The sequence below is a fragment of the Leopardus geoffroyi genome, chromosome C1 (assembly GCF_018350155.1).
Source record: "Leopardus geoffroyi isolate Oge1 chromosome C1, O.geoffroyi_Oge1_pat1.0, whole genome shotgun sequence".
Taxonomy (NCBI): Eukaryota; Metazoa; Chordata; class Mammalia; order Carnivora; family Felidae; genus Leopardus; species Leopardus geoffroyi.
The window spans coordinates 158,099,411-158,124,288 of record NC_059328.1 but is presented as its reverse complement, the minus strand read 5'-3'; the positions used below and the strand labels follow the sequence as shown (position 1 = coordinate 158,124,288).

Below are 24,878 nucleotides of genomic sequence, written 5' to 3'. Positions count from 1 at the left end.
GAGGAAGGCGCCCTAAAATTTGAAATAGGAAAGTTGGCGGGGCTGCGGGAGCTGGGTCTGGAGACCTGCTGTTGGCTTGAATTGTTTCTGGTCTTGTGTGGTTTGGCGGCGGGGCTCAGGTCTCCTGGAAAAGGTGAGAGAGCTGGGGGCTGACCAGGGTTCCTCGACCTGCCTGTGGCGATAGGGGAAAGTGTATTTCTGGGCTGGATTTGTTTTCGGGAGCGAAGTCTGTGAAATGCACGGCTTTGTTGTTTGCACTGCTGGGCTTCGCTGAGGCCGAAGGGTTCCGGGTTCCACCGAACGAGATGTGTGTGGCCTTCTTGGGAAGGTTTTGAGTTATTGGGATGGTTTTAGCTGGAATAGCTAGAGTTAAAAGTAAGCTGCTTAGGTCACCTAGTTGGCTCAGTCAGGTTAAGCATCCTACTTAGGCTCACAGTTACTGAGGTTGAGCCCCGTATGGGCTCTGCACTGACAGCTTGGAGCCTGGAGCCTGCTTGGGATTCTGTGTCTTCCTCTTTCTGCCCCTGCCCTGCGTGTACTCTCTTTCTCTCTCAAGAACAAGTAAATATTTAAAAAGTAAGATATCCTTTTTTAAAAAAGCAAGCTGCTAATTATTTCCTAGCAAAAGTCAAACTGCCAAAATATGCTTGATTGGAATATGAGCTTGATTTTATTTCAACAACTTATAAAAAATACAATCAATGTTTTGTTTTGTAGCATTCTCTTACAAGATGATAGAGGACGAACTGGCACTATTTGATAAAAGCATAAATGAATTTTGGAATAAATTCAAAAGCACTCTCAGTGACACGTCCTGTCAAATGATGGGACTAAGAGATACCTACAAAGACTCCATCAAAGCACTTACAGGTAACTAAAGTTAACTTGTAACATGCTGCTTTGTTGTTCTTGTTTTTTTTTGTTTTTTTTTTTTTATGTTATTTCAGCTGAATCGAAACTTCAATTCCAATTTCTCTTTCAGAAAAGCTGTCTGTGAAATTAAAGGAAGAGGAACGAATGGTTGAGATGTTTCTGGAATATCAAAATCGTAGGTGACAAACTATAGATCACAGAGGGTTTTTTAGATTAAACATCTTTATGCAGTCCCTCATACAAGTAAAACAATATGCTGTGGGGCACCTGGGTCAGTCACTTGACTCTTAATCTTCGCTCGGGTCTTGATCTCGGGGTTGTCAGTTCGGGTCCCGTGTTGGGGTCTGCACTGGGCATGAAGCCTACTTTAAAAAAAAAAAAAGAAAAGAAAAAAAACCCAGTGTATTGTGTGTGTGTGCATATATATATGCAGATACATGTATAAAAATAATAAACATTTATGTATCTGCAACCCAGCTTAAGAAATAGAACATCTTATATAATACTTTTCTCTAATCCTACCTTCCAGAACTAACCTATTAATATTTAGTATTGTATTTTTGAATGTTATATAAATGGCATCATTTTCTGTATATTCTGTCCCTTTTTTTATTCATCACTGTGCTTGTGATCATCTATGCTGATGTGTAAATGACAATTTTTTGAAAAACAGGTTTGTTTTCCCATTGGAAATCATAGACTGGCGTTTAAAAAGCAGGAGTTCTTCAGTTCTTCAGTTCTTTCCCTTAGGGGAAGGAATCTGGATTAACCATGTTTTGGAGAAGGAGCCACTGTTACTCTCAGGAGAGGACACTGATCTGGATACATTTGGGGAGTATGGAAGGTGGAGGGAACTCATTCACTCACCACATATTTGTTGAGCAGCTACTTTGCATCTTCAAGGAAGATACTGCAGAGAACAAATTGTTCAAAAATTCTGGCCTGCCTAGAGCATCTGTTGCTTCTATATTATTATTATGAGGAAGATCATCTGTTCAAAGTGAGAGGCGTTTACTATGGACCAGGCTCTTAAATCCTAAAATCCTAAGGACACCTGGGAGGCTCAGTTGGTTAAGTGTCTGACTCTCAATTTCAGTTCAGGGCATCATCCCAGGGTAGTGGGATCAAGCCCCTTCATCAGACTCCGGGGTGGGCGTGGAGCCTGCTTAAGATTCTTTCTCTCCATCTCCTCTGCTTCTTGCCCTCTGGCACTCACTCTCTCAAAAAAAAAAAACCAAAAAACAAAAAACAAAAGTCCTGAAATCTTTACAAGACCAAAATTATCCCTTTTTTCAGATGAAAAAATTGAAGCACACTGAAGTTACAAAACTTGGTTAAGGTCATACATTTGATAGATACAAGGTCTAGGATCGCAGCCAAATGTCTGCTCTTTCTAGTGTACCATAAAACAATCTTTCCACATGGAAGGGAAAACTCAAGGGAGGATTTATGTGGTGAGTAGTAGTGAAAGTTTGAAATACCTGCCCTAGAGAATAAAAGAGACAACTGACAGTGTATACATGAGTTATGCCATATCAAGGGCCCTTACATTTATACTGGCACAAATCCATACAGTTCTTTACATGTTATAATAAAAACACTGACATATATGGTATTTATGTATCACTTAATAATTTAAAAGTTTCTGTATTATTATTGTGTACTCTAACCCTGTGAGTTAAAGAAATAGGGCAGCCATTATTATCCTCCTTTTATAAGAGTCTCCAAAGTTATAATTTGACCAAGGTCCTTGGGTAACAACTGAAGAGCCAGATTGGAACTGATACTTTTGGACTTTTAATATGTATCTCTTTTGCCATACATGTCTCCTTAATTATTTTTAAGTGCATTTTTCCATAGTGGCTACTCTGGAAAATAATATGCAGGGTTCCTCAGAAAATTAAAACTACCATATGATCCAGTAATTCCATTTCTGGGTGTTTATCAGAGGGAACCAAAAACACTAACTCAGGAAAACATCTGTACACCTGTTTGTTTGTTTGTTTGTTAGTTTATTGAGAGACAGCTAGCGGGAGAGGGGCAGAGGAAGAGAGAATCTTAAGCAACCTTCACAGTTGGTGTAGAGCCCGAGGTGGGGTTTGATCCCAGGCTCAATCCCACGATCCTGGGGTCATGACCTGAGTCGAAATCAAGAGTTGCATGCTCAACTAACGGAGCCATCCAGGTATCCCTGAGAGGATATTCTACCTTATTAATATGCCATATTTATTTAATGATTTACTCATTAGCCATTTAGGATGTTTTCAGCTTTTCATCATTATAAATAATACTGAAAACAATCTTATGTATATAAATACTCGCATACATCTTATTTTCTTAGGTTAACTTGTAAAAATGAAATAACTGGATTAAAGGACATGAATATCCTTAAAACTTGTTTTGCAATGTCAAAAATATTCCACAAGGACTCTAGTATTTTCCATTCTTCTCGACACCAGCTGTCATTTTTGTAAACATTGTTGTAATAAATGAAAATTGGTATGTTACTTGCTTTATTTGCATTTCTGTGATTACTACTCAGGTTAAATTGTGTTTCATGTTTATTAGCCGTCTGCATTCTACATTTCCTCCATTTATCTCTTTGTTTTTGTCTTAGGAATTTATATTTGTGTCTTCTTTAGATTAAGAACTGTTCAGGGAGGATGTTTAATGGTCAAAAGCATGACCTTTGAAGTCAAGTGTTGAGTTTGAATCCAGGTCTTACTATTTTTTGCATCCTAGCAAATAAAACTTTTGGGCAACTTCCTCAACTGCTGAGCCTTTTCCTTTTTTAAATTAGAACTGCATAATGTATTATGATGAAATTTAGGTAAATTTATGGAAATATAAGGTGTTGAACAAAGTTCCTAGCATATAGTAGAGTTTTATGTTTATTTGAATCAAATATGAGGGTTTTTGCCCACTTATTAACTGTTATGTAGCTGGTATATGACTTTCTCTTTGATTTCTTTTTGCCTTTTAGTAAAAAGGTCTTTCCCCACAGGAAAGGCTAATTTTATATTCAGATACTGCCTTTTAGGTTTGCAAGATTTCATTTTATATTTAAATATTTAATATATATGGAATTTATTTTAGATTTCAGCATGGTTTGGGAAACCGTCCACCACTTGATTTATGATATTTCATTTTTCATATTTCCCAAAGATACCAGTGTTTGTTTGGGAATGCCTTTTTTGTTTGTTTAACTGAGCTGTATGTCGTTTCTTCAGCTAGTACTCCATTATTGTGTTAAAAGTGTCACAATCACACATGTTAAATCTGGTGAGACAAGTACCTTTCCTTGTTATTTCTCTTACCATATTTCCTTAACTGTTCTCTCCTGTGTACTCATCAGATAAATTTTATAATTTTGTTAGATCCTCCTCTTCCCTTCCCTCCAGAGTCCATTGGGATTGCATCAAATATAGAAATGAATTTGGGAAATACTGACATCTTTATAATATTTAGAAGCATAAAATGTCTCTCCATATGTATAGGTTATTTGTTTCAGACAAGTTTTGCATTATTTTTTCATACAGGGCCTACATTTCTTAATTTAGATTATTCCTGGATGTTTTGTTTGTTATTAATGTAAATGAAGTTTCGCCCTTCCTACCTCTCTCTTTCCCTCTCTTCCTTCACTTTTTTAAAAAAAGTTTTTTTAATGTTTATTTATTTTTGAGACAGAGACAGAGCACAAACAGGGGAGGGGCAGAGAGAGAGAGAGAGGGAGACACAGAATTCCGAAGCAGGCTCCAGGCTCTGAGCTGTTAGCACAGAGCCCCATGTGGGGCTTGAACTCACGGACCATGAGACCATGACCTGAGACGAAGTCGGATGCTTAACCGACTGAGCCACCCAGGCGCCCCATCTCTTCCTTCACTCCTTTTTGTCTTTTTGGTATTTTCCAGAATCATTTATACTGCATTATAATGAATTGTTTCTTTAAAGTACTGTGTAAAAACATTTCCAGATTTGGTTGTCTTTGATGGTGGGCTTTATTTATGTACTTATTTGAAGGGTATTGCTGCAACGTCATGACCTGATTTTCTTTTTGTGGTTTAATTTGGTATGCTCAGGGCGCCTGGGTGGCTCAGTCGGTTAAGCGTCCGACTTCAGCTCAGGTCATGATATCGCCGTTTGTGAGTCTGAAACCCACATCAGGCTCTGTGTTGACAGCTCGGAGCCTGGAGCCTGCTTTGCATTCTATGTCTCCCTCTCTCTCTCTGCCCCTCCCTGCTCATGCTCTGTTTCTCTCACTCTCAAAAATGAATAAAAAAAAAAATTTTTTTTAAATAGTAATTTGGTATTCTCATTTTAAAAAGAGTTTTGTCTCATTTTTATTTTCAAAGACAAATAGGAAAGAATAGGATTTTTTTCCCTTTTCTTTATAATTTTTGAACCATTAGAAAGCACTTATCAGTTAAAACATTTTTGGGGCACCTGGGTGGCTCAGTCGGTTAAGCATCCGACTTCTGCTCAGGTCATGATCTTACAGTTCCTGAGGTCAAGCCCTGCATGGAGCTCTGTGCTGACAGCTCAGAGCCTGGAACCTGCTTCAGATTCTGTCTCCCTCTCCCTCACTCATGCTCACTTGCTCGCTCGCTCTCTCTCTCTCAAAAGCAAATAAATAAATAAAATAAGTAAGTAAATAAAACACTCTTTATTAATCCTAATGAAAGTCAATAGTTTAGTCTTTTCTTACCAGAGATAGATATTGGAGAGCAAAGTATATATATTCTAGCTAATACTTTGTACTTCTTACAGAGATCTGTAGGCGGAATAAGCTCATTCAAGAAAAAAAAGACAACTTGTTAAGATTGATTGCTGAAATAAAAGACAAAAATGAGAAACTAGAAGTACTGACTGCAAATATTCAGGATCTTAAGGAAGAATATGCTAGGAAGAAGGAAAGTAAGTTTCTAGTTGTACACATATTTAAAACATTAAATTTCAAAGTGGTGATGGTTTACAATTATCTATCTCTTGCCTTCTCTCCAGTTCATAGTAAAAATGGGTAGCATCTCAGGGGCATAGCCAGCCACTCATTTCTGCAAGAAAGCTGTCTGAAGTTAAATAAGTGGGTTTTATTTTCTCTTGTTTTACTTAAGGGTCCTTTTGATTTTTTAATGTAACCAGAGTCATAATGCAACTGATGTGGGAGCTTAATTAAACAGAGTGGGGGGCAGTTTCATTGGAGAAGCCATGGTATAATTTATGCAACAAAGTTAATGATCACACATTCTCTTCCAGGAACTATTAAGCACACTCTTTATGCTACAAAGTGTCTGTCTAAAAATCCTTCATATTCAAATATGTGTATTTCTTTGTTTTTTTTTTTTTAATCATAGCTATTTCTGCTGCTAACAAAGCTAATGAAGAGAAGTTGAAAAGGCTACAGAAATCTGCAGACTTGTATAAAGATCGACTTGGACTAGAAATTAGAAAAATTTATGGTGAGTATATTAACGTAAGTAAAACACACGAGATTAGAAAGGTGTGTGTTTTCTTAAGTAGAGAAGAATTTTAAAAATATTTTCAAATAAAATAACGACCACATTATTAACTTTTTAGGAAACAGTAAAGAATTTTAAAATTTTTTATCACCGTAACATAATTACTGATGCCTTGGTTATTTATCATCCAGTATTGTAATAAATGTATGTTTGGCATGATTGCCAACATGAAAGTAATTTTTGTTCCTTGTTCTTCCTGGTATTCTATGATCAGCATTTTTCCAGTTGCTATAGCCTTCCCATGGTAATTTTAAAATAGCGACATAATAATTCATTTCATTAATGTCTCTTAATTTATGGAATCTTTTATCTACCTAATGCAGGTATTGTTTCTAACTTAACATTCAGATTATGCTAACGTTTCAGTTTTAGAAGTACTATTGTGAATACAGACTTATCCATTTCTTTTGTATAATTTCCGTGGAATTCCTAGGGAAGCATTACTGGGGTAAAGCGTGTAAATATTTTAATGACCGTTATGTGTGGTGTATGTGGCAGTTACAGGTGTTAGCAGTCCCCAGGATCACCGTCAGGTTTGGGGATTCGCTAGAAAGACTTACAGGATGCAGCATAGAATCAGTCATATTGCCAGCTCAGATGTATGGCAGAAACTGCAATAAACTGCATAACAGCCCCAAAAAGGCACTGGAGCACAGTCTAAAAGAAACACTTTTTTCAGGCATAGTTTTTTAAGAGTCCTAACCCAGCAGAGTCACACTAGACATGCTTATTAATTCCTTTAGCATTGAATGTGACGATACACGGGAAGGGTTGTCTACCAGGGAAGTTCATCAGAGACTCCGGAAGCTTGTGCTGGTTTTCCCTGCACTTCGCCCTATGTGTTTTTTCCTCTTGTTGATTTTGCCATAGTCTTTCGCTGTGATAAACTATAGCCCTGTGTATGACCCTCTGGTGAATCGTATGAGTTCTCTTAGCGAATCTTCAAACCTAGGGTGGTTTGGGGGACTCCCAACACATCAGCCAAGGGCTAGCTTGCAAGCAGACCTTTCTAAGATTCTAAGGATAGCATCATCAGGCCTGCCGCGTTAATTCTTTTGTGCACACCTCTCTACAATGTAAAGTGTACCCACTTCATTGTATTCTTGCCAGAATTGTATTTTGTTTGTTTGTTTGTTGTTGTTGTTTGGCAGCAAAGTAGATATAATTGGAGCATTGTTTTTTAAGTGCATTTCTTTATTAATGAACAGGTAAACTTTTCTTCTGAATATTTACTGTATTTCTTAGATTGTTTGGTCTCTTCATTCATATATCTATTAGTCTTTTTTGTGCCCCCCCCATCTGTTGAAATAAGCTTTTAATAAAAAAGTTAAATTTTATTAAAATAAAATATTAAATTTTATTAAAAATATTAAATTAAACTTTTTTTAAATGTTTATTGATTTTTGAGAGAGAGAGAGAAAGCATGAGTGGGGGATGGGCAGAGAGAGGGAGACAGAGGATCTGAAATAGGCTTTGCACTGACAGCAGAGAGCTTGATGCAGGGCTCGAACTCATGAACTGTAAGATCACGATCTGAGCCGAAGTCGGACACTTAACCAACTGAGCCACCCAGGTACCCCCCAAAATATTAACCTTTCGATTAGAGGGAAATACAGGGACCAACTCTGAATTTTTGATCCATTGGACTCACTGTCATCCTGAGGTGTTTTGGGGCCAGAAAGCTTTAAAATTATTTTCAGATTTAAAATTAGAACTTTCTTGATAAATATCATATGACTTCACTCATATGAGGACTTTAATACACAGAATAGGTGAACATAAGCGAGGGAAGCAAAAAATAATGTAAAAACAGGGAGGGGGACAAAACGCAAGAGACTTTTAAATATGGAGAATGAACAGAGGCTTACTGGAGGGGTTGTGGGAGGGGGGATGGGCTAACTGGGTAAGGGACATTAAGGAATCTACTCCTGAAATCATTGTTTAACTATATGCTAACTAACTTGGATGTAAATTAAAAAAAATTAAAAAATTAGAATTTTCTCATGGCACCTGGATCGCTCAGTGGGTTAAGCATTCAGGTGATGATTTCACAATTCATGGGTTCAAGCCCCAAGCTGCGCTCCGTGCTGACATTGCAGAGCCTGCTTGGGATATTCTCTCTCCCTCTCTCTCTCTCTCTCTGTACCCCTCCCTTGCTCACTCTGTATTCCTCTCTCTCTCAAAATAAGTAAAGAAACATTTACAAAAGAATTAGAACTTTCTCATAGCCCTCAAAGTCAGGAAATAGTCCTTTTTTTTTTTTTTTTTTTTAATTTTTTTTTTCAACGTTTATTTATTTTTTGGGGAACAGAAAGAGACAGAGCATGAACAGGGGAGGGGCAGAGAGAGAGGGAGACACAGAATCCGAAACAGGCTCCAGGCTCTGAGCCATCAGCCCAGAGCCTGACGCGGGGCTCGAACTCACGGACCGCGAGATCGTGACCTGGCTGAAGTCGGACGCTTAACCGACTGCGCCACCCAGGCGCCCCAAGTCCTTTTTTTTTTTTAAAAGGATTTTAAAAAGAATTTTAAAAGTATTTTAAAAGAGAAACCCAAATTAAACTCTTTGTTATCTTATGATGTCTTTTTTCCTTGGCATACATCTCTTCCATTACCATTAACACTTTTTTTTTCTTTTCAACTTTTTATTTAAATTGTAGTTAGTTAACATACAGTGTGCAATATTGCTTTTCAGGAGTAGAACCCAATGATTCATCACTTACATACAATACCCAGTGCTCATCACATCAAATGCCCTCCTTAATACCCATCACCCATCTAGCCCATCCCCAACCACCTCCCCTCTAGCAACCTTCAGTTTGTTCTCTATAGTAAAGAGTCTTTTATGGTCTATTTCCCTCCACCCCTCTTCACATTTGTTCATCTATTTTGTTTCTTAAATTTCAGATATGAGTGAAATCATATGGTATTTGTCTTTCTCTGATTTATTTCAGTTAGCATAATACACTCTAGCTCCATCCACATCATTGCAAATGGCAAGATTTCATTCTTTTTGATGGCGGAGTAGTATTCCTGTGTGTGTGTGTGTGTGTGCACGCGCACGCGTGCACATGCCATTCAAAAGTCGATGGACATTTGGGCTCTTTCCATAATTTGGCTATTGTTGATAATGCTGCTAAAAACGTTGGGGTGCATGTTTCCATTCAAATCAATATTTTTTTTTCTTTTTTTTTTTTAAATGTTTTTTTATTTATTTTTGAGACAGAGAGAGACAGAGCATGAACGGGGGAGGGTCAGAGAGAGGGAGACACAGAATCTGAAACAGGCTCCAGGCTCTGAGCAGCCAGCACAGAGCCCGACGCGGGGCTCGAACTCACGGACCGTGAGATCATGACCTGAGCCGAAGTCGGACAGTCAACCGACTGAGCCACCCAGGCACCCCTCAAATCAATATTTTTGTCCTTTCAGTAAATATCTAGTAGTGCAGTTGCTGGATCATACAGTAGTTCTATTTTTAACTTTTTAAGTAACTGTTTTCCGGAGTGGCTGCACCAGTTTGCATTCCCTCCAGCAGAGCACGAGGGTTCCCCTTTCTCCACATCTTCACCAACAGCTATTAACACTTTTAAAAATCTGGTCTACTGATGTAATTATTTCATTTTGAATAAAAATGCAAGACAAATGTTTTTCAAAGTTTCTGAACTTTACTTTTTTATAATTAAAAGCATTTTTTTAATGAAATTTACTAATTTTTTATTTTGTAGAGCAAAACCAAAATGCATGTGAGTTTCTACTTTGTGGCTGCCATTTTTTTTATTAAAAAAATGTTTAATGTTTTTGAGAGAGTGTGAGAGCACATGAGTAGGGGGAGGGGCAGAGAGAGAAGGAGACACAGAATCGGAAGCAGGCTCCAGGCTCTATGCTGACAGCTCAGGGGCTCAAACTCACCATGATCTGAGCTGAGGTCGGATGCTTAACCAACCCAGGCACCTCTGTGGCTGCCATTTTTAATTTCTTCTGGGCATTTACTCCTTTGGGAACATTTGGAGGTCTTTTGGAAAAATAGGCATTAATTGCAGATAACTATGTAGAAAAAGTCAAATCTGTTCAATATTTTTTATTGTGATAAAACTACATGACATAGAATTTGCCATTTTAACTATTTTTTATTGTACAATTCTGTAGCATTACATTAACAATGCTATGCAACCATCACCACTATTTCCAGAATTCTTTAATACCACAAACAGAAATTCTGCACCCATTAAACAATAACTTATTCCTCCTTTCCCAGCCCCTGATAACTTCTACTTTCTGTCTCTCTAAATTTACCTATTCTAAGTATTTCATGTAGGTGGAATCATACAGTATTTGTCCTGTTGTTTTGCGTCTGGATTATTGTATTTAGCATGATGTTTTCGAGGTTCATTCATGTTGTAGCATGTATCAGAAGTTCATTCCTTTTTATTACCAAATGATATTCTGTTGTGACTATACCATATTTTGTTTCTTTAGTCATCTGTCAGTGAACACACAGTTATTACCACCTTTTGGCTGCTGTGGGTAATGCTGCTATAAGCATTGGCATCGTTATTTGAGGTCCCTATTCTCTATTCTTTTTTTTTGATATGTACTGAGGAGTGGAGTTACTGGGTCATTGCAATTCTTTATGTAACTTTTTGAGGAACTGCCAAGCTGTTTTCTGCAGCTGCAACGCCATTTTACATTCCTACTAGCAATGTCCTGATTTCGCCATGTCTTCATTCACACTGTTCTTTTCTTTTTTTCTTGTTTTGTTTTGTTTTGTTTTTTTGTTTTGTTATAGCTGTCCTGGTGAGTATAAAATAATATCTCATTGTAGTTTTGGGTTGCATTTCCCCAGTGATTAGTGGTATTGAGCATCTTTCCATGTGCTTATTATTGGACATTTGTATCTATTCTTCGGAGAAATACTTACTCAAGTCCTTAGTCCAGTTTTTAATTGGATTGCTTTTCTTTTAGTTGTTCAGTTGTAGTTCTTTTAAATGTATTCTCTGTATTAAGTCCATATCTGAGATAGGATTTGCAAATATTTTCTCCCATTCTGTGGGTTATCTTTCCACTGCCTTGGTAATATCCTTTAAAAGACAAAAGTTTTTAATTTTGATGAAGTCTAATTTATCAGTTCTTTCGTTACTTGTGTTTTTGTATCATGTTTAAACTGTAATTCATTTAAAACTAATTGGTAACTTGTACATTTGGAGGCTTGGTTAAGTGTATATATACATACGTTTAGCAGTCTAGATACTGATTAAAGACAGGTGAGAAAGCTCATCTCCATTGAAAGGCTTGGCACAATAAAATATTCTCACACCAAATAATTTAATTTTTTTTCAGGTGATAAGTTGCAGTTTATATTTACTAATATTGACCCTAAACATCCTGAGAACCCTTTTATGTTTTCCCTCCACCTAAATGAAGCAAGGGAATATGAGGGTATGTATTCCTCTCTCTTAACTGATATTTAAGACTGGCATCCAAAATGTTATCTAACTCAGCATATAGAGTAACATAAAGGAGCGGTGCCTGGGTGGCTCAGTCGGATAAGTGTCTGACTCTTGGTTTCAGCTCAGGTCATGATTTCACAGTTTTGTGAGTATGAGCCCCATGTTGGGCTCTGTGCTGACCCTGAGGAGCCTGCTTGGAATTTTCTCTGTCTCTGTCTCTGTCTCTCTCTCTCTGCCCCTCCCTTGCTAGCACTCTGTCTCTTTCAAAATAAATAAACTTAAAAAAATAAAGTAATATGAAAGAAAGTAATGTTCCCACAAGGTGTCCCTTTCTTTGCCAGCTTGCTTCATGGGATAGGGTCTTCTAAAGACTGTGAATGTAGTTTTGATTTATAGTTATTATCTAGGAGCCTTAATACGTAACTTCTATTCAGGATGGCACAGTGCCACCTTGGTAGAAAAGTCTAAAAGACCACCGATCACTGCATTTCATATGCAAGTATGAATTATCCTTTTAGAGAACATAAAACTATAAAGGATATGACTATATAAATGTGAATATTATAATGTATTCAAGTAGGTGATTTTAAAAGCAAATGCTAACTCATCAGAATGTGGTCATTTATTTTACCAAAAATCAATTTAAGAAATATTATCCTCTCCTGAAAAATCGCACACATTTGTAATTTAGCTCACCTACTGATTCTCCAGCAGGCCAGAAAGGCATCGATTTATGGGGAATATATGTGATTGGTAATAGTTGGAACTAGAAGAGAATGGAAATATATTTATCTCTCTTTAATTCTTGGGCCCCTTTTAAAGTAATTTTTAATTTATTGGAATTCAGAAAAATGGTTCTCAGCTCATTAGACCTGTGTTCTCATCTGAAAGCATTTATAGCACACGTACACTCAGGAGGACTGCTGAGTTGTCTCCTTAATGTGCCCCGGTGACTTGATCCTCATTCTCATGGAATTTGTATTTAGGAACCTAATTCATGTGCAAATTTTTTCTCTCTGTAAATATCTTCTAATGAGTGCTAAAGTTTCAAAAGCAAACCCCAAAACCCACATACCTTGCATATCCTCTCTTGCTACATAGGGTCATGGTATTTGATAGTGTGTTAAAATAGAATCTACAGTGTGATTTTGAACCGAGTGCCTTTTGTTCTTTCTCTGCTGTGGTCCTGGTCCTTGTGTCCTAAACAATCTCTGCCAAAGAACTGGAAATCTGATATGGTTGACTTTCTTCCCCTTGGGCAAAGGACCAAATTGTTGGGAGAGAAAGCTGAATCATTCCTTTCCTTTGACCACCCTCAATGGAGATTTGTTTACAATTTGTACAACTGCATGTTGAGAGGTGTACCGTTATTTGTGACTTTGTGTCACATTTGATTAGTAGGTCCTGTAAATACCACTTTTAGAATAGCAACCACATTTTCTAGTGAACACTTGTAAAACCTTAGATTTTTTCCCCATAATTGTAAATTACTAAAAGTTGTCATTGAAAGCTGTTCTTTTTTTGATCCAGTGGCCAGGAACTAGAATTCAAGCCAAAAGTTTACAGAGAAAACTGACTTAACAGTTAAAAAAACAAAACAAAACAAAAAACCCAACACACACATGCACACACACACACACACACACACACACACAACACACACCTGTTAAAACAGTTTAGTTAAAATGTAAGAAAGATGACTGGAAATGGCATTCTGTTCTTTTTATCACTGAGTTCTTCAATCCCTTGACTACCATCTGTTTAAATTTAAAGTACAATTATAGTACTTAAGATTTTAATATTTACAGATTAAGCAAAGAAAAGGTCCAAAAGATAGTTAGGATATGAAAATCAAGTGTATCTGTTGTTCTATGCTGGAAGCATTTCAGTAAAATGGAATTGAAATAATTTGAATCAGATGAAAGCATCTAAGTTAGAAACACTTCTCTCCCATAAAAAATCTCATTCACATTATCTTCCCTTTTTTTTTTTTTTTTTTTTTTCTTCTAGTGTCAGATAGTGCTCCTCATCTTGAGTGCCTAGCAGAATTTCAAGAGAAAGTAAGGAAGACCAACAATTTCTCGGCTTTTCTTGCCAATGTCCGGAAAGCTTTTACTGCTATGGTTTATAATTAATATATGAATAGTATATAAACACTTTATTTTTCTTCCCTATCATGTATCTCTTTTAAAAGAATTCTCATTATCCACTGTTTGCCTGTAATTCTTTTGTATTTTTGTAACATTTCTGTGTGGTTTATTTCTCTAAATTATTTTAACTAAAATCTTAAATAAAATTTATAAAGTCAAATGTGTTCTTTTTAAGATGAAAGATAGTATACTATGATAAATGTGTGTGGGGGGAACTTCCTACTATATATATATATATATATATATATATACACACTATATATACTATATATAGTATATAGTATATATTGTATATATAGTATATAATTGTATATTGTATATATACAATATATTGTATATTGTATATATAGTATATAGTATACTATGATAAATGTGTGTGGGGGGAACTTCCTACTATATATATATATATATATATATATATATATAGTAGGAAGAGAGTTTCAGAGCACTTTCCCTCAGTTGCCTCTTATGCCTAGGACTTGGCTCAGAGCTCTGCTTACCATCATATAGCAGTAGAATTTATCTGAGAAGAATGCTATGGGTTGGTAGGAATGTTATCACTGGCCCATCCCAGTGTGCAGGCTAGCTTTTAGGAACCATTGATTGGGATTTTTCTGCAGAGATAAAAAGCTAATAAACTGCCCTAGAGATTGGAGTGTGTGCTACTAACAAAGACTTTTTTTTCCAACATTTTTTTTTAATATCAAATATTTAATATGTAAATATTAAACAACATACTAATATACAGGCAGTGGGCCAAATAAGGAATCAAACGGCAAATCAAAATATGTGAAAACAAAAGAAAAAGAAAACACAATATTCTAAAACCTATGGGATGCAGCAAAAGCAGATTTTAGAGTGAAATTTATGCCATAAATGGTTGTATTAAGAAAAATGGTTTAAATAATATTGCACCCCAAGAAACTAAAAAAAGAAGGTTAGCCAATATTTAGTAGAGGAAGCAAATAAGAAAAATTGGAAATAAACTAGAGACCAGAATAAACAATAACATAACATTGAAAGTAATGACCAGATTTCTAAAAAAAAATGAACAAAATTGGCAATGCATAGTGTGATAACAGATTACTATAAACCATCACTAACAAATCAATTTCTAAAACTTAGGGGAAAAGCCCAGGTAATTCCAAAAAATGCACAAGTTACTGAAATTGAATCATGAATCTTGAATCCAGGAAATAGGAAATCTTAGATCAAGAATAAGAATGAAAGCTGAATTAGGAATCAAAAATCTCCCATCACAGAAAAGCCTAAGACTACATGGTTTCATTGGTGAATTCTACCAAACATTTAAATGAATAATTAATGACAATTTGTATCAAAATCTTACAAATACTGGAATAGAGGGAACACATTCAAAATCATTCTATGAAGCCAGTATTACCCTAACACTAAAGCAGGATAAAAACAATATGAGAACAGAAAAGTATTTGTCCGATATAAGTACTGCTACTCTGGCTTGCTTTTGACATCTATTTGCATAAATATTTCCCCACCCCCTCACTTTCAACCTGCAGATGTCTTAAGGTTCATAATGAGTCTCTTGTAGGTAGCATATAGATGGGTCTTGTTTTTTTATCCTTTCTGGCACCCTATGTCTTTTGATTGGGACCATTTAGTACATTTATATTCAAAGTAATTATTGGCATGTATTTATAGCCATTTTATTACTTGTTTTTTCGTTGTTTCTGGAGATTTTCTCTGATCTTGTCTGTCACTTTTGGTCTCCTTTGCACTCAAGGAGTCTTCTTTAATATTTCTTGCAGATCTGGTTTAGTGGTCACAAACTCCTTTAGTTTTTGTCTGGGACACTCTTTATCTCTCCTTCTATTCTGAATGATAGCCTTGCTGAATAGAGTATTCTTGGCTGCAGTTTTTTCCCATTTAGCACTTTGAATATATCATGCCACTCCCTACTGGCTTGCCAAGTCTCTGTTGAGAAATCTCTAGCTAGCCTTATGGATTTTCCCTTGTGAATTAAGGACTTCTCTTGTCTTGCTGCTTTTAAGACTTTTTTCTTTATCATTATATTTTGCAGATTTAATTAGAATATGCCCAGGTGTTGGCCTGCTTTTGTTGATTTCGATGGGAGTTCTCTGTGCCTCTTGGATATGGATTTCTCCTTCCTTGCCCAGATGAGGGAGATTTTCTGCTTCCCTTCCTTTCCCTTCCCTTCCCTTCATTCTTTTCTCTTTTTTTCTTTTCTATGCTTTTCCCTTCTTTTCTATTCTTTTCTTTTCAGAGAGAAAGAGCATGTGAGTGGGGGAGAGGGACAGAGGGAGGGAGGGAGAGAGAGAATCCTAAGCAGGTTCCATGCTCAGTGCAGAGCCCAACACCGAGCTCAATGCCATGAACCTGGGATCATGACCCAAGCTGAAATCAAGAGTTGGACACTCAACCTACTGAGCCACCCAGGCCCCCCTCTGCTGTTATTTCTTGAAATAAATTTCTGCTAACTTTTCTCTCCTTCTTCTTCTGGGACTCCTATAAGTGTTATTACATTTCATGGAGTCACTGAGTTCTCTATTTTCATGCCCCATAATTTTTCTTTCTCTCTTTTGTTCAGCTTACTTTCCATTATTTTGTCTTCTAAGTCACTAATTTATTCCTCTGCTTCTTCCAACTTACTCTTCATTGCACCAAGCCTGTTTTCAATCTCATTTATTGCAGTCTTCATTCTAATTTTTTTTTTAACTTATCTCTGTGGTAAGTGTCTCCCTGATGTCTTCTATTCTCTTCTCAAGCCCAGTGAGGATCCTTATGATTGTTGTTTTAAATTCTTCATCAGGCATGTTACTTATATCTGTTTAGCTTAGGCCTTCGGCCATGGTCTTATCTTTTCTTTCATTTGGCATAAATTCCTCTGTCTTGACATTTTGTTTAAGTCTCTGACTTTTTGTGCTGGAAAGCCAATTATACTCCTGCCCCTGCAAGTAATAGCCGTAGGAAGAGGTCAGGTATTGCCAATTCATGGCACTTCGCAGGGTGTCTCTGGTATGTGCTGCATGTTTTGGTTGCTCTATCTTTCAGGCCAGTTGTCTGCAGAGTTTTTCCTTGACTACTGTGGGCAGTGTTTGGTCCCCGGCCTGAATGTGGAGAGTTTTAACTAGATATGCTCTGGTCTGTGAAACCTGACACCAACTCTGCCAGAACTGAGGCCCTGTAGGACTCTGGTTGAGAGAGGTGGTGTGGGCAGGGGTTTGTGCTGGTCTCCTGGGAGAGGGGCCTGCCACACTGGGACTGAGGCAACCTTGACTGAGAAGGGCAGTCCCACCAGAGCATGGGTCAGTAAGGGCCGGGTGATGGGGAGGGCATTGGTATAAGCAAGTTAGGCAGCCAGTGTACAGGCTGAGCTGCTTCCCCCAGGTGGCTCTGTGTTTATGCTGAGGAGCAGGGGAGGGAGATGTTTCCAGCCAGCTCCTTTGTTCCCAGAGGGGCATCTTGAGCTTGTGCCTGACAACGTCTTATCCTATTTTATCACCGTCTTGACTCAAGGGAATATTTTAACAGTGACAGTACAATGAGCAAAAGTACAGCTTTCCTAAGCAGACCTTTACATTTGGCCTTATTTTTTGATATAACTACATTTAAATGAATACATAAAATTGTATCAAAACCCGATTTTGTTTTTTGTGGACCTAGCTTGATTTGGAGCTCAAATTATATTAGTAGGATCCATTGCTTAGCTGTTTTTTTCTAGGTTGAGGCCCCACATGGTAGACCCCAGCAACTTCAAGCTGATCCCAATCCCTGAACCAATCACTGGTGATCAGGGGGTAAAGTACATACTTTGATTAGACTAGCTCCCGGCTGTAACCCAGGTATGGAGGTAGGTTAACTTCAAAAATGGAGCTAAGAGAAGGGGCATTATAGTTCTCTAAGGGACAGACTAGATAATTTGACATCAAAAAATACCAGGTTACTGCTACAGTGAATATATATTTACTTAATTCCCTACCTGAATTATATCTACAAGGAACAAGCATAAAACGTAAAGAAAAATCTTCATTCACTGAAACTAGACGAAAACCATGTCTCATAGCACAAACTCTTGAAGATACAATGTTTTGTATCATGTAGTGAGGAAGGCATTGAGCTGGCTTGCCTTGGTAAGAAACTCTGAAGGGTTCCTTTCACCTGCAAGTTACAGAAATAGAGATTGGGGATGAGAGAAGAAATGGGGAGCTTCCTTCCACCTAGGGTCCATTTCTCTTTAGGGACAGCCATTTTTCATTTCTAAATGGGCGTGGAGGTAGGGCAAGGTCTGGGAGGTAAGGCCAGGGAAGGAGGAAAGTCCCAAAAGGACAATGTAGGAACCAGCTTTACTGCTGGGGTCCAAAGAAAAGTGCACTATCATACGAAACAAAAGGCCTTAAGCAGTGGAACTGTATAGTGAATTGTTTTCTCACCTGAGAAGTTGATTCGTTCCAAAATTGGAATTGGTTCGGGCTGGACACTTTAGAAAAATAGCTATTTCTTTTTAAAAACTTTTATGTGCCTGGCACTGTTCTAAGCCCTTTACGTATATCTACTCATTTGTATTTCCTCAACGGCCTGTGAGGTAGATACTATCCATAACCTTGTTCTACAGATAAGAAATCCAACATAGTAAGAGTTCAAGTAACTTTGAGTCACACAGCTAGTAAGCGTTAGAGTCGGAATTCAAACGTAGGTGGCGGTCTGCCACCTAATTCACAAGCTTCACCCGGACTACACCTTATGCATTTCTGTGCTGCATTGCAGGAAAAGTATATGAAGACAAAGCCCTTAACAAAGATTCTAAACAAACTTGAACTTCAATAATATAACGTAGCATTTGTGTTTCTTTAGAAGTATAAAGATTAAGAGAAAGAAAGGTAAACTCTCTTGAAAGTAGAGGAATGTGCTTTGTCTGGATCCATAGGGAATACCTTCACCAAGACAACAAAACAGCTTCAAATCTCGGGAAGACAATGAGCAGAGTACCTGGCCTTTTGGACCCGAAAGGCTCACTGAAACAGTCTCTAAGCCTCGAGGACTGCGGTAATCAATTTTATGGAAATGTTGGACAGAGGGCTGTTGACTTAGGTATAACTCTTTGTTCAAATATAAAGACCTTAATTATTGAGGGTCACTATGTGCCAACCCAGGAATATTCTGGAGTTAATATTACCAATATATTATCTTAAATGATAAAGTGGCTACATTGTGAAAATGTCACTTTGAATGAATAAAAATACACATGAAAAGCAAACCAAACTATCTCATTAAGTTTGCTCTTTTTTATACATTGTATTTAGGATGGTATATTGCAAAACTAAAATAATTTTAGGGGTGCCTGGGTGGCTCAGTTGGTTAAGCATCCAACTCTTGATTTTGGCTCAGGTCATGATCTTACAGTTTGTGAGACTGAGCCCCTCATCAGGCTCTGCACTGATCATGGAGCCTGCTTAAGATTCTCCCTCTCTCTCTCTCTCTTTCTCTCTCCCTCTACCCCTCCCCCAGCTCACGTGCTTGCTCTCTCTCAAAACAAATAAATAAACTTGAAAAAATAATTTTAACCATTTAAAATCTTCCTGATATGGAAATAAAACACAAGATACAAAGGTAAGATTTTCCTAAATGGAAAAGAAACACACAAGTAGTAAAGCTGATTAAAATGGAATCCAAGGGCACCTGGGTGGTTCAGTCAGTTAAGCATCTGACTTTGGCTTAAGTCATGATCTGACAGTTCATGGGTTCGAGCCCCACATGGGGCTCTCTGCTGTCAGCACAGAACCCACTTCAGATCCTCTGTCCCCCTCTCTCTGTCCCTCCCCTGCTCATCCTCTCTCTGTCTCAAAATAAATAAATAAACTTAAAAACAAATAATAAATAAAATGGAATCCAAATGGAGTAGATTAATTTTGTAATAAAATGAACAATGAGATCTTTAAAAATTAAATTTAAAAAATATTAAAAGGGGCACCTGGATGGCTCAGTTGTTTGAACGTTTGACTCTTGATTTTGGCTCAAGTCATGATCCCAGGATTGTGGGATCAAGCCCTGTGTTGGGCTCCACATTGAGCATGGAGCCTGCTTGGGGTTCTCTCTCTCTCTGTCTCTCTCTCTCTCTTTCTGCCCCTCTCTCTGCTCATGCTCTCTCTCTCTAAAAGTAATAATAATAGGAAAAAATTAAAAAAATTAAACTCAATCACTACACTGTTCAAGTTAAAAAACAAATGGCACAAAATCTGCTAAAATTTTCAAATGCATTAAAAATTTCAATTTCCCAGCTGATGAGGATTACAAAGTTACTTCTCCTCCAACTCAGAAAATTCCTAGACAGAGACCATTAGTTCTGTTTTGATTTGTGTACCGTGACAGCAAATTGCCTATTTTGCTATTCCCTTGCATAGTGTGTCTGGCACAAAGTAGAAGCTTAAGAAATACCTGTTAATGTTGAGCACACCGTCCAGACTCAATAGAAAATTATTTAATAGGAAATCAAAATTAAGCCTTTGAAAAGGAGCTAACTTGATCAATAATACCTGCAGGTGTGTTGCCGCTATCTTCAGCCATTTTTAGGTGATAAAGATGGCCCTGCAGGCGACTCTTGACTTAATGACGAGCTAATAGAGAATAAGATTCATTCCGAATAAAGAGTTTCATCTCAGTAGAAATAGAGTCCAGTTGTCAAGTAAACTGGAGGAAATAGAAGCTATTTAAAATCAGCCCCTTTCTTGGTTATCGTTAAATACATCATGGTGAGAAGCATGAACACTCTATGATGTGGTTTGATGTGAAGAATGTTTAGAGTTTGGTCACGTTTCCCGTTCTCTTAGCAACCAGCTGGAAGCAGCTGAGGATAAGGTCTTTCATTTGAAAGAGGCAATATATGAGATTCAAAGTATAATGATAAATCTTGAATAATTTGTGAAAAGTTCTGTTTGCCAGCATCAAAATGGTGTTGTGGAAAAAATCTGAGAATTAAGATGTGGTCCAGTCTGTGGTACCTGATCTTAAGCGAGTCATTTAACCTTTTTGAGTTTCAGCTATACTGTACTATGGTAGTTTCCCAAACTTGCCATTTTCTTTTCTGTTGATCAGGTCAAGGAAGTTTGCTTGTATTCTCAGTTAACTAAAAGTAATTATCATGGGGGCACCTGGGTGGCTCAGTCAGTTAAGCGTCTGACATGGTTCAGGTCATGATCTCACGGTTCGTGGGTCCTAGCCCCACATTGGGATCTGTGCTGACAGCTCAGAGTCTGAAGCCTGCATTGTGTACTGTGTCTCCCTCTCTGTCTGCCCCTCCCTCTCTCATGCTCAGTCTCTCAAAAATAAACATTAAAAATTAAATTGAAATAATTATGAATGTTTGTTAATGTTATCATGTTTTTTCTGCATCTATATAGATTTTCATCTTTAATCTGTCAACATAGTGATTTATATCAATAGATTTTTTTTTTTTTTAATATTGAATCAACCCTGCCTTCCTGGAATAAATCCAATTATCCATGATGTGCAAGCTTTTTTTTTTTTTTTCAATAGTATTGGATTCAGTTTGTGAATATTCTGTTTAAATTTTTATATCTATAGCCATAAATGAGATTGGCTTATAATTTTCCTTTGTATATTAACTTTGGTTTTGGTATCAAGGTTATCCTACACCCTCAAACCTTGAAAATAGTTCAGCTGTGTTCCTTTTTTTTCTACTTCCTGAAAAAGTCTGAATGAGATTATCTGTTTTTGAACTCACCTATGGAACTATCTGGCCTGTGTTTTCTTTGTAGGAAGATTTATTTTGCAAATACTCATTAAATGTCTTTAATAGTAATTCAATTATCCAGTTATATTTTGTTTCTTGAGTGAGTTTTGATAATGCGTATTTTTTGAGAATTTTGTCTTTTGGGCTTGCTTTTCTACAAATTTATTGGTGTAAAGTTGTTGATAGTATGTGATTTTAGCTTTTAAGTATCTGCTGTAGTATGTCCACTTTTACCTTATAAATAATATTTTTTATGCTTTTTTCTCTTAATTCTGCCAAAGGTTTGCTCAATTTATTAATCCTTTCAAAGAACCAACCAACAGCTTAATTCAATATTTTATTTTGTTTTATACTTCATTAACTTTTGCTCTTTCTTTTCTTTTTATATCCTTTGCTTTATTTGGGTTGATTCTGCTGTTGTTTATAAATCCATACTTAGGATACTTAGTTCATTAATTTTAGCCTTTCTACTTTTCCCTATAGAATTTTTTAAGCTGATTTCCCAGACTTACAGGTGTTAATATGTAGTAGCTTTCCTATTTTTTATTTCTAATATTTTAAAATTTCTATTAAGATTTCTTCTTTGACCATGGCTTATTTAGAAGTGTGTGTGTGTGTACATACATGTGCTTAGGTGCGTGCAGGTGCACATATGTATGTGTTCTCCAAATGCATGTGGTTTTTAAATTATCCTTTTCTTAGTAATTTTTAACTTATAGTGTGGTCAGACCGTTCTAGAGACTTGTTCTGTGGCCTAGTGCATGATCAATTGTTGTACTGTATTTATTGTACTGTACTCACACTTCTTCTTGTGATGTGAGATGATAAAATGTTTACCTGATGAGATAGTGAGATAGATGACATAGGCATTGGTGGCATAGTGTTGTTAGGCTACTATTGACTTTGGATCATAAGTCAGAAGGAGGATTATCTACTCTTAGAGCCTGGGTGGTGGGGTGGGGAGTAAAGGGGAATGGATTGTGAGGGGAGAGCTGTTTGCTTCTCATTCTCTAGTATCAAGATAGGGACCCTACCAGGCTTTCTTCTGCTAACAAGAATATCAAGTAAGTGGCTGAGAAAGAAGAGGAGTCTCTTGTGAGGGGGTGTAATGTAGTCCAAAGTGTTCCTTCTTCCCTGGGCCAAGAGTGAGCATGTGACAGAAGAGGAAAAGAGCAGCCCTCACAATGGAGAAAGCCTTGTTGGACACAGCCCCCAGCAACACTCATCTTTAAAAACTTATTGGACCAAAAGGAAGGGCTATTTCTTTTTTTAGAGCGGCCTTCCTGGGTAGGTGGTATTCTCCACTTTCTCCTTCAACAGTGCTCCTTCCGCGGTGCGTCTGTAGTTTAGAAACTATTCTCAGGATTCATTCAAGTGAGTCAGTGGTTCTCAAGCTTCCATTTGCACTAGAAACACCTAACCCACAGACGTCAGTGTTTCTGGCCGAGGGTAAAATATGGGCTGACATTTTGCATTTCTAACTTAGTCCAAGGTTATATCCGTGCTGCCGGTCCCAGCACCGCGCTCACAGAATCGCTGCAGCCAGCACTGAGCCATTTGCCCCAGTGTCAGAAAAACCCAAGTTACAAGCCAGCTGAGACTGCGCTCAGTAACACATTTGCCACCTCATATACATGGCTAGGCAGGTCCAGTCCTTTCCAGGCACTCCTTGGTGTGACTCCCTATGTGGTCCCCAGATCTCTATCATTAGTCCTGAGCTGTGGAATCAAGGTCTTTCTCTGGCCAGTTCGGTTTGCTTCCACGCCCAGGTCGGCTTCTCCTTATCCTGAGAGAGTATTTCACTCGAACTCTGTGCAAGTCTCTTTATTCCAAACTCTGGCCGGTTGGCGGAAGCTGCTTTCCTCCCATTGCGGTGACACCCCCCCCCCCCCCGGGGGTGGCCACTGGAATGTCCTGCTTAGGCACATTTCCCCAGCTGCAGGCACCCACAGGTCCACCTAGTTTCCCTAAACCGAGCTCCCGGCTAAAGCGCAACCTGGATTCTCTGGCTTGGTAGTTTATCGTCCATGGTGCTTGTGATTGGGAGTGGGAGGCCTGGCATCCTTGGCTCAGCAGGGCTCTGCACTCTGGATCACAGCTTCCCAAAATCTCTGACACTATCCTTGTAGCTCTATCCGAGTAGCTGCACTCCCTCTGCAAAAGATTCCTGCTCTTCTCTGCTGTGTCCCCAACCCTGGTCCAAGTCCGAGTCCAGTCCCACCGGTTTGTAGGCCCCCTGCCCCCACCTCCAAGCATATCTGCCCTGGGATTATACACGCTTCCTGTGTAACACTGCAAAGAACAATAGGACATGTTATTTGATCCTAATGCACTTTTCTTGCTCTAGGTCAGGCTGATTACAACCCCAAGGCCATTAAGACTTTGAGGGAGGAGGGTTTTTGGGGGGAGGGGAGAACAAAGTTACCCTCTGCTCAAATTACTGATCAGTTAAAGCCTTATAATACTGTGCAATAAAATTTACTTTACCCTAACCTGGATATTACTTTTTGATAGATCGGAAGGCACTTTAAGTGATAAAATTGCTTTTTGTCATTATAAATATTAATTATTATGGGTAATTGAAAATGCAAAAAAAAATTCATAGATCTTTCTGGTTGATAGCATGATAGATGTATCAGTTTGCATTCTACTAGAAAGAAGATAAAGTAGAAAAATGCCTTGTGATGTTTTCAGTGGCTCAGACCCCTACTGCCTATATTTCAGGTTGTTAATGTTGCTAAAAACTTCCTGAGATATGGAACTGAATAGTGTAGTGTAATTATGAAAGCCCAATAAAGAGTTTAAAAGTATGAATATTAAAAATTATTTTATTCTGTATGGAAGACTTTTGTACATCATTAATCTTCACAATATACATTTAATTTTTATCTAAATATAAGGGCTACCATTCCTACCTGTCCAATCGGAAAATTCTTGCCCTTCTCAAAGGATATTCAACAAGTCTGTCCTACCCAACTGTATTTGTATATATAGTTTCCCTATAGTATTTCTTTGAGGTTTAAATATTATATAACGCAGATGCAAAAAGAATTTTCAGCAACATTACAAAACAGGGAAATCATTTATGTTTTCACAAAGTAAAACTGACTTATGAAGAAAGAGGGGCGTCCTTCTTTGAAAATTGCTT

General features: G+C 37.6%; 1 protein-coding gene across 1 annotated transcript; it reads left to right on the top strand.

The window, feature by feature from the left end:
* Positions 1 to 14,146, top strand: SPC25 (SPC25 component of NDC80 kinetochore complex). The gene is made up of 7 exons (XM_045480100.1): positions 1 to 133; positions 718 to 870; positions 983 to 1,048; positions 5,641 to 5,787; positions 6,225 to 6,329; positions 11,727 to 11,825; positions 13,847 to 14,146. Exons 2-7 carry the CDS (start codon positions 732 to 734, stop codon positions 13,969 to 13,971), a joined length of 681 nt encoding a protein of 226 aa, XP_045336056.1. The 5' UTR covers positions 1 to 133; positions 718 to 731; the 3' UTR covers positions 13,972 to 14,146.
* The last annotated feature ends 10,732 nt before the right edge of the window (positions 14,147 to 24,878 follow it).

Excerpts from the sequence above, each read along its gene's own strand:
- SPC25 (XM_045480100.1), top strand. The coding sequence starts at position 732 with ATGATAGAGGACGAACTGGCACTATTTGATAAAAGCATAAATGAATTT. Across the intron at positions 5,788-6,224 it reads ATATGCTAGGAAGAAGGAAA|CTATTTCTGCTGCTAACAAA; the intron begins GTAAGTTTCTAG and ends TTTTAATCATAG. Across the intron at positions 6,330-11,726 it reads AGAAATTAGAAAAATTTATG|GTGATAAGTTGCAGTTTATA; the intron begins GTGAGTATATTA and ends ATTTTTTTTCAG.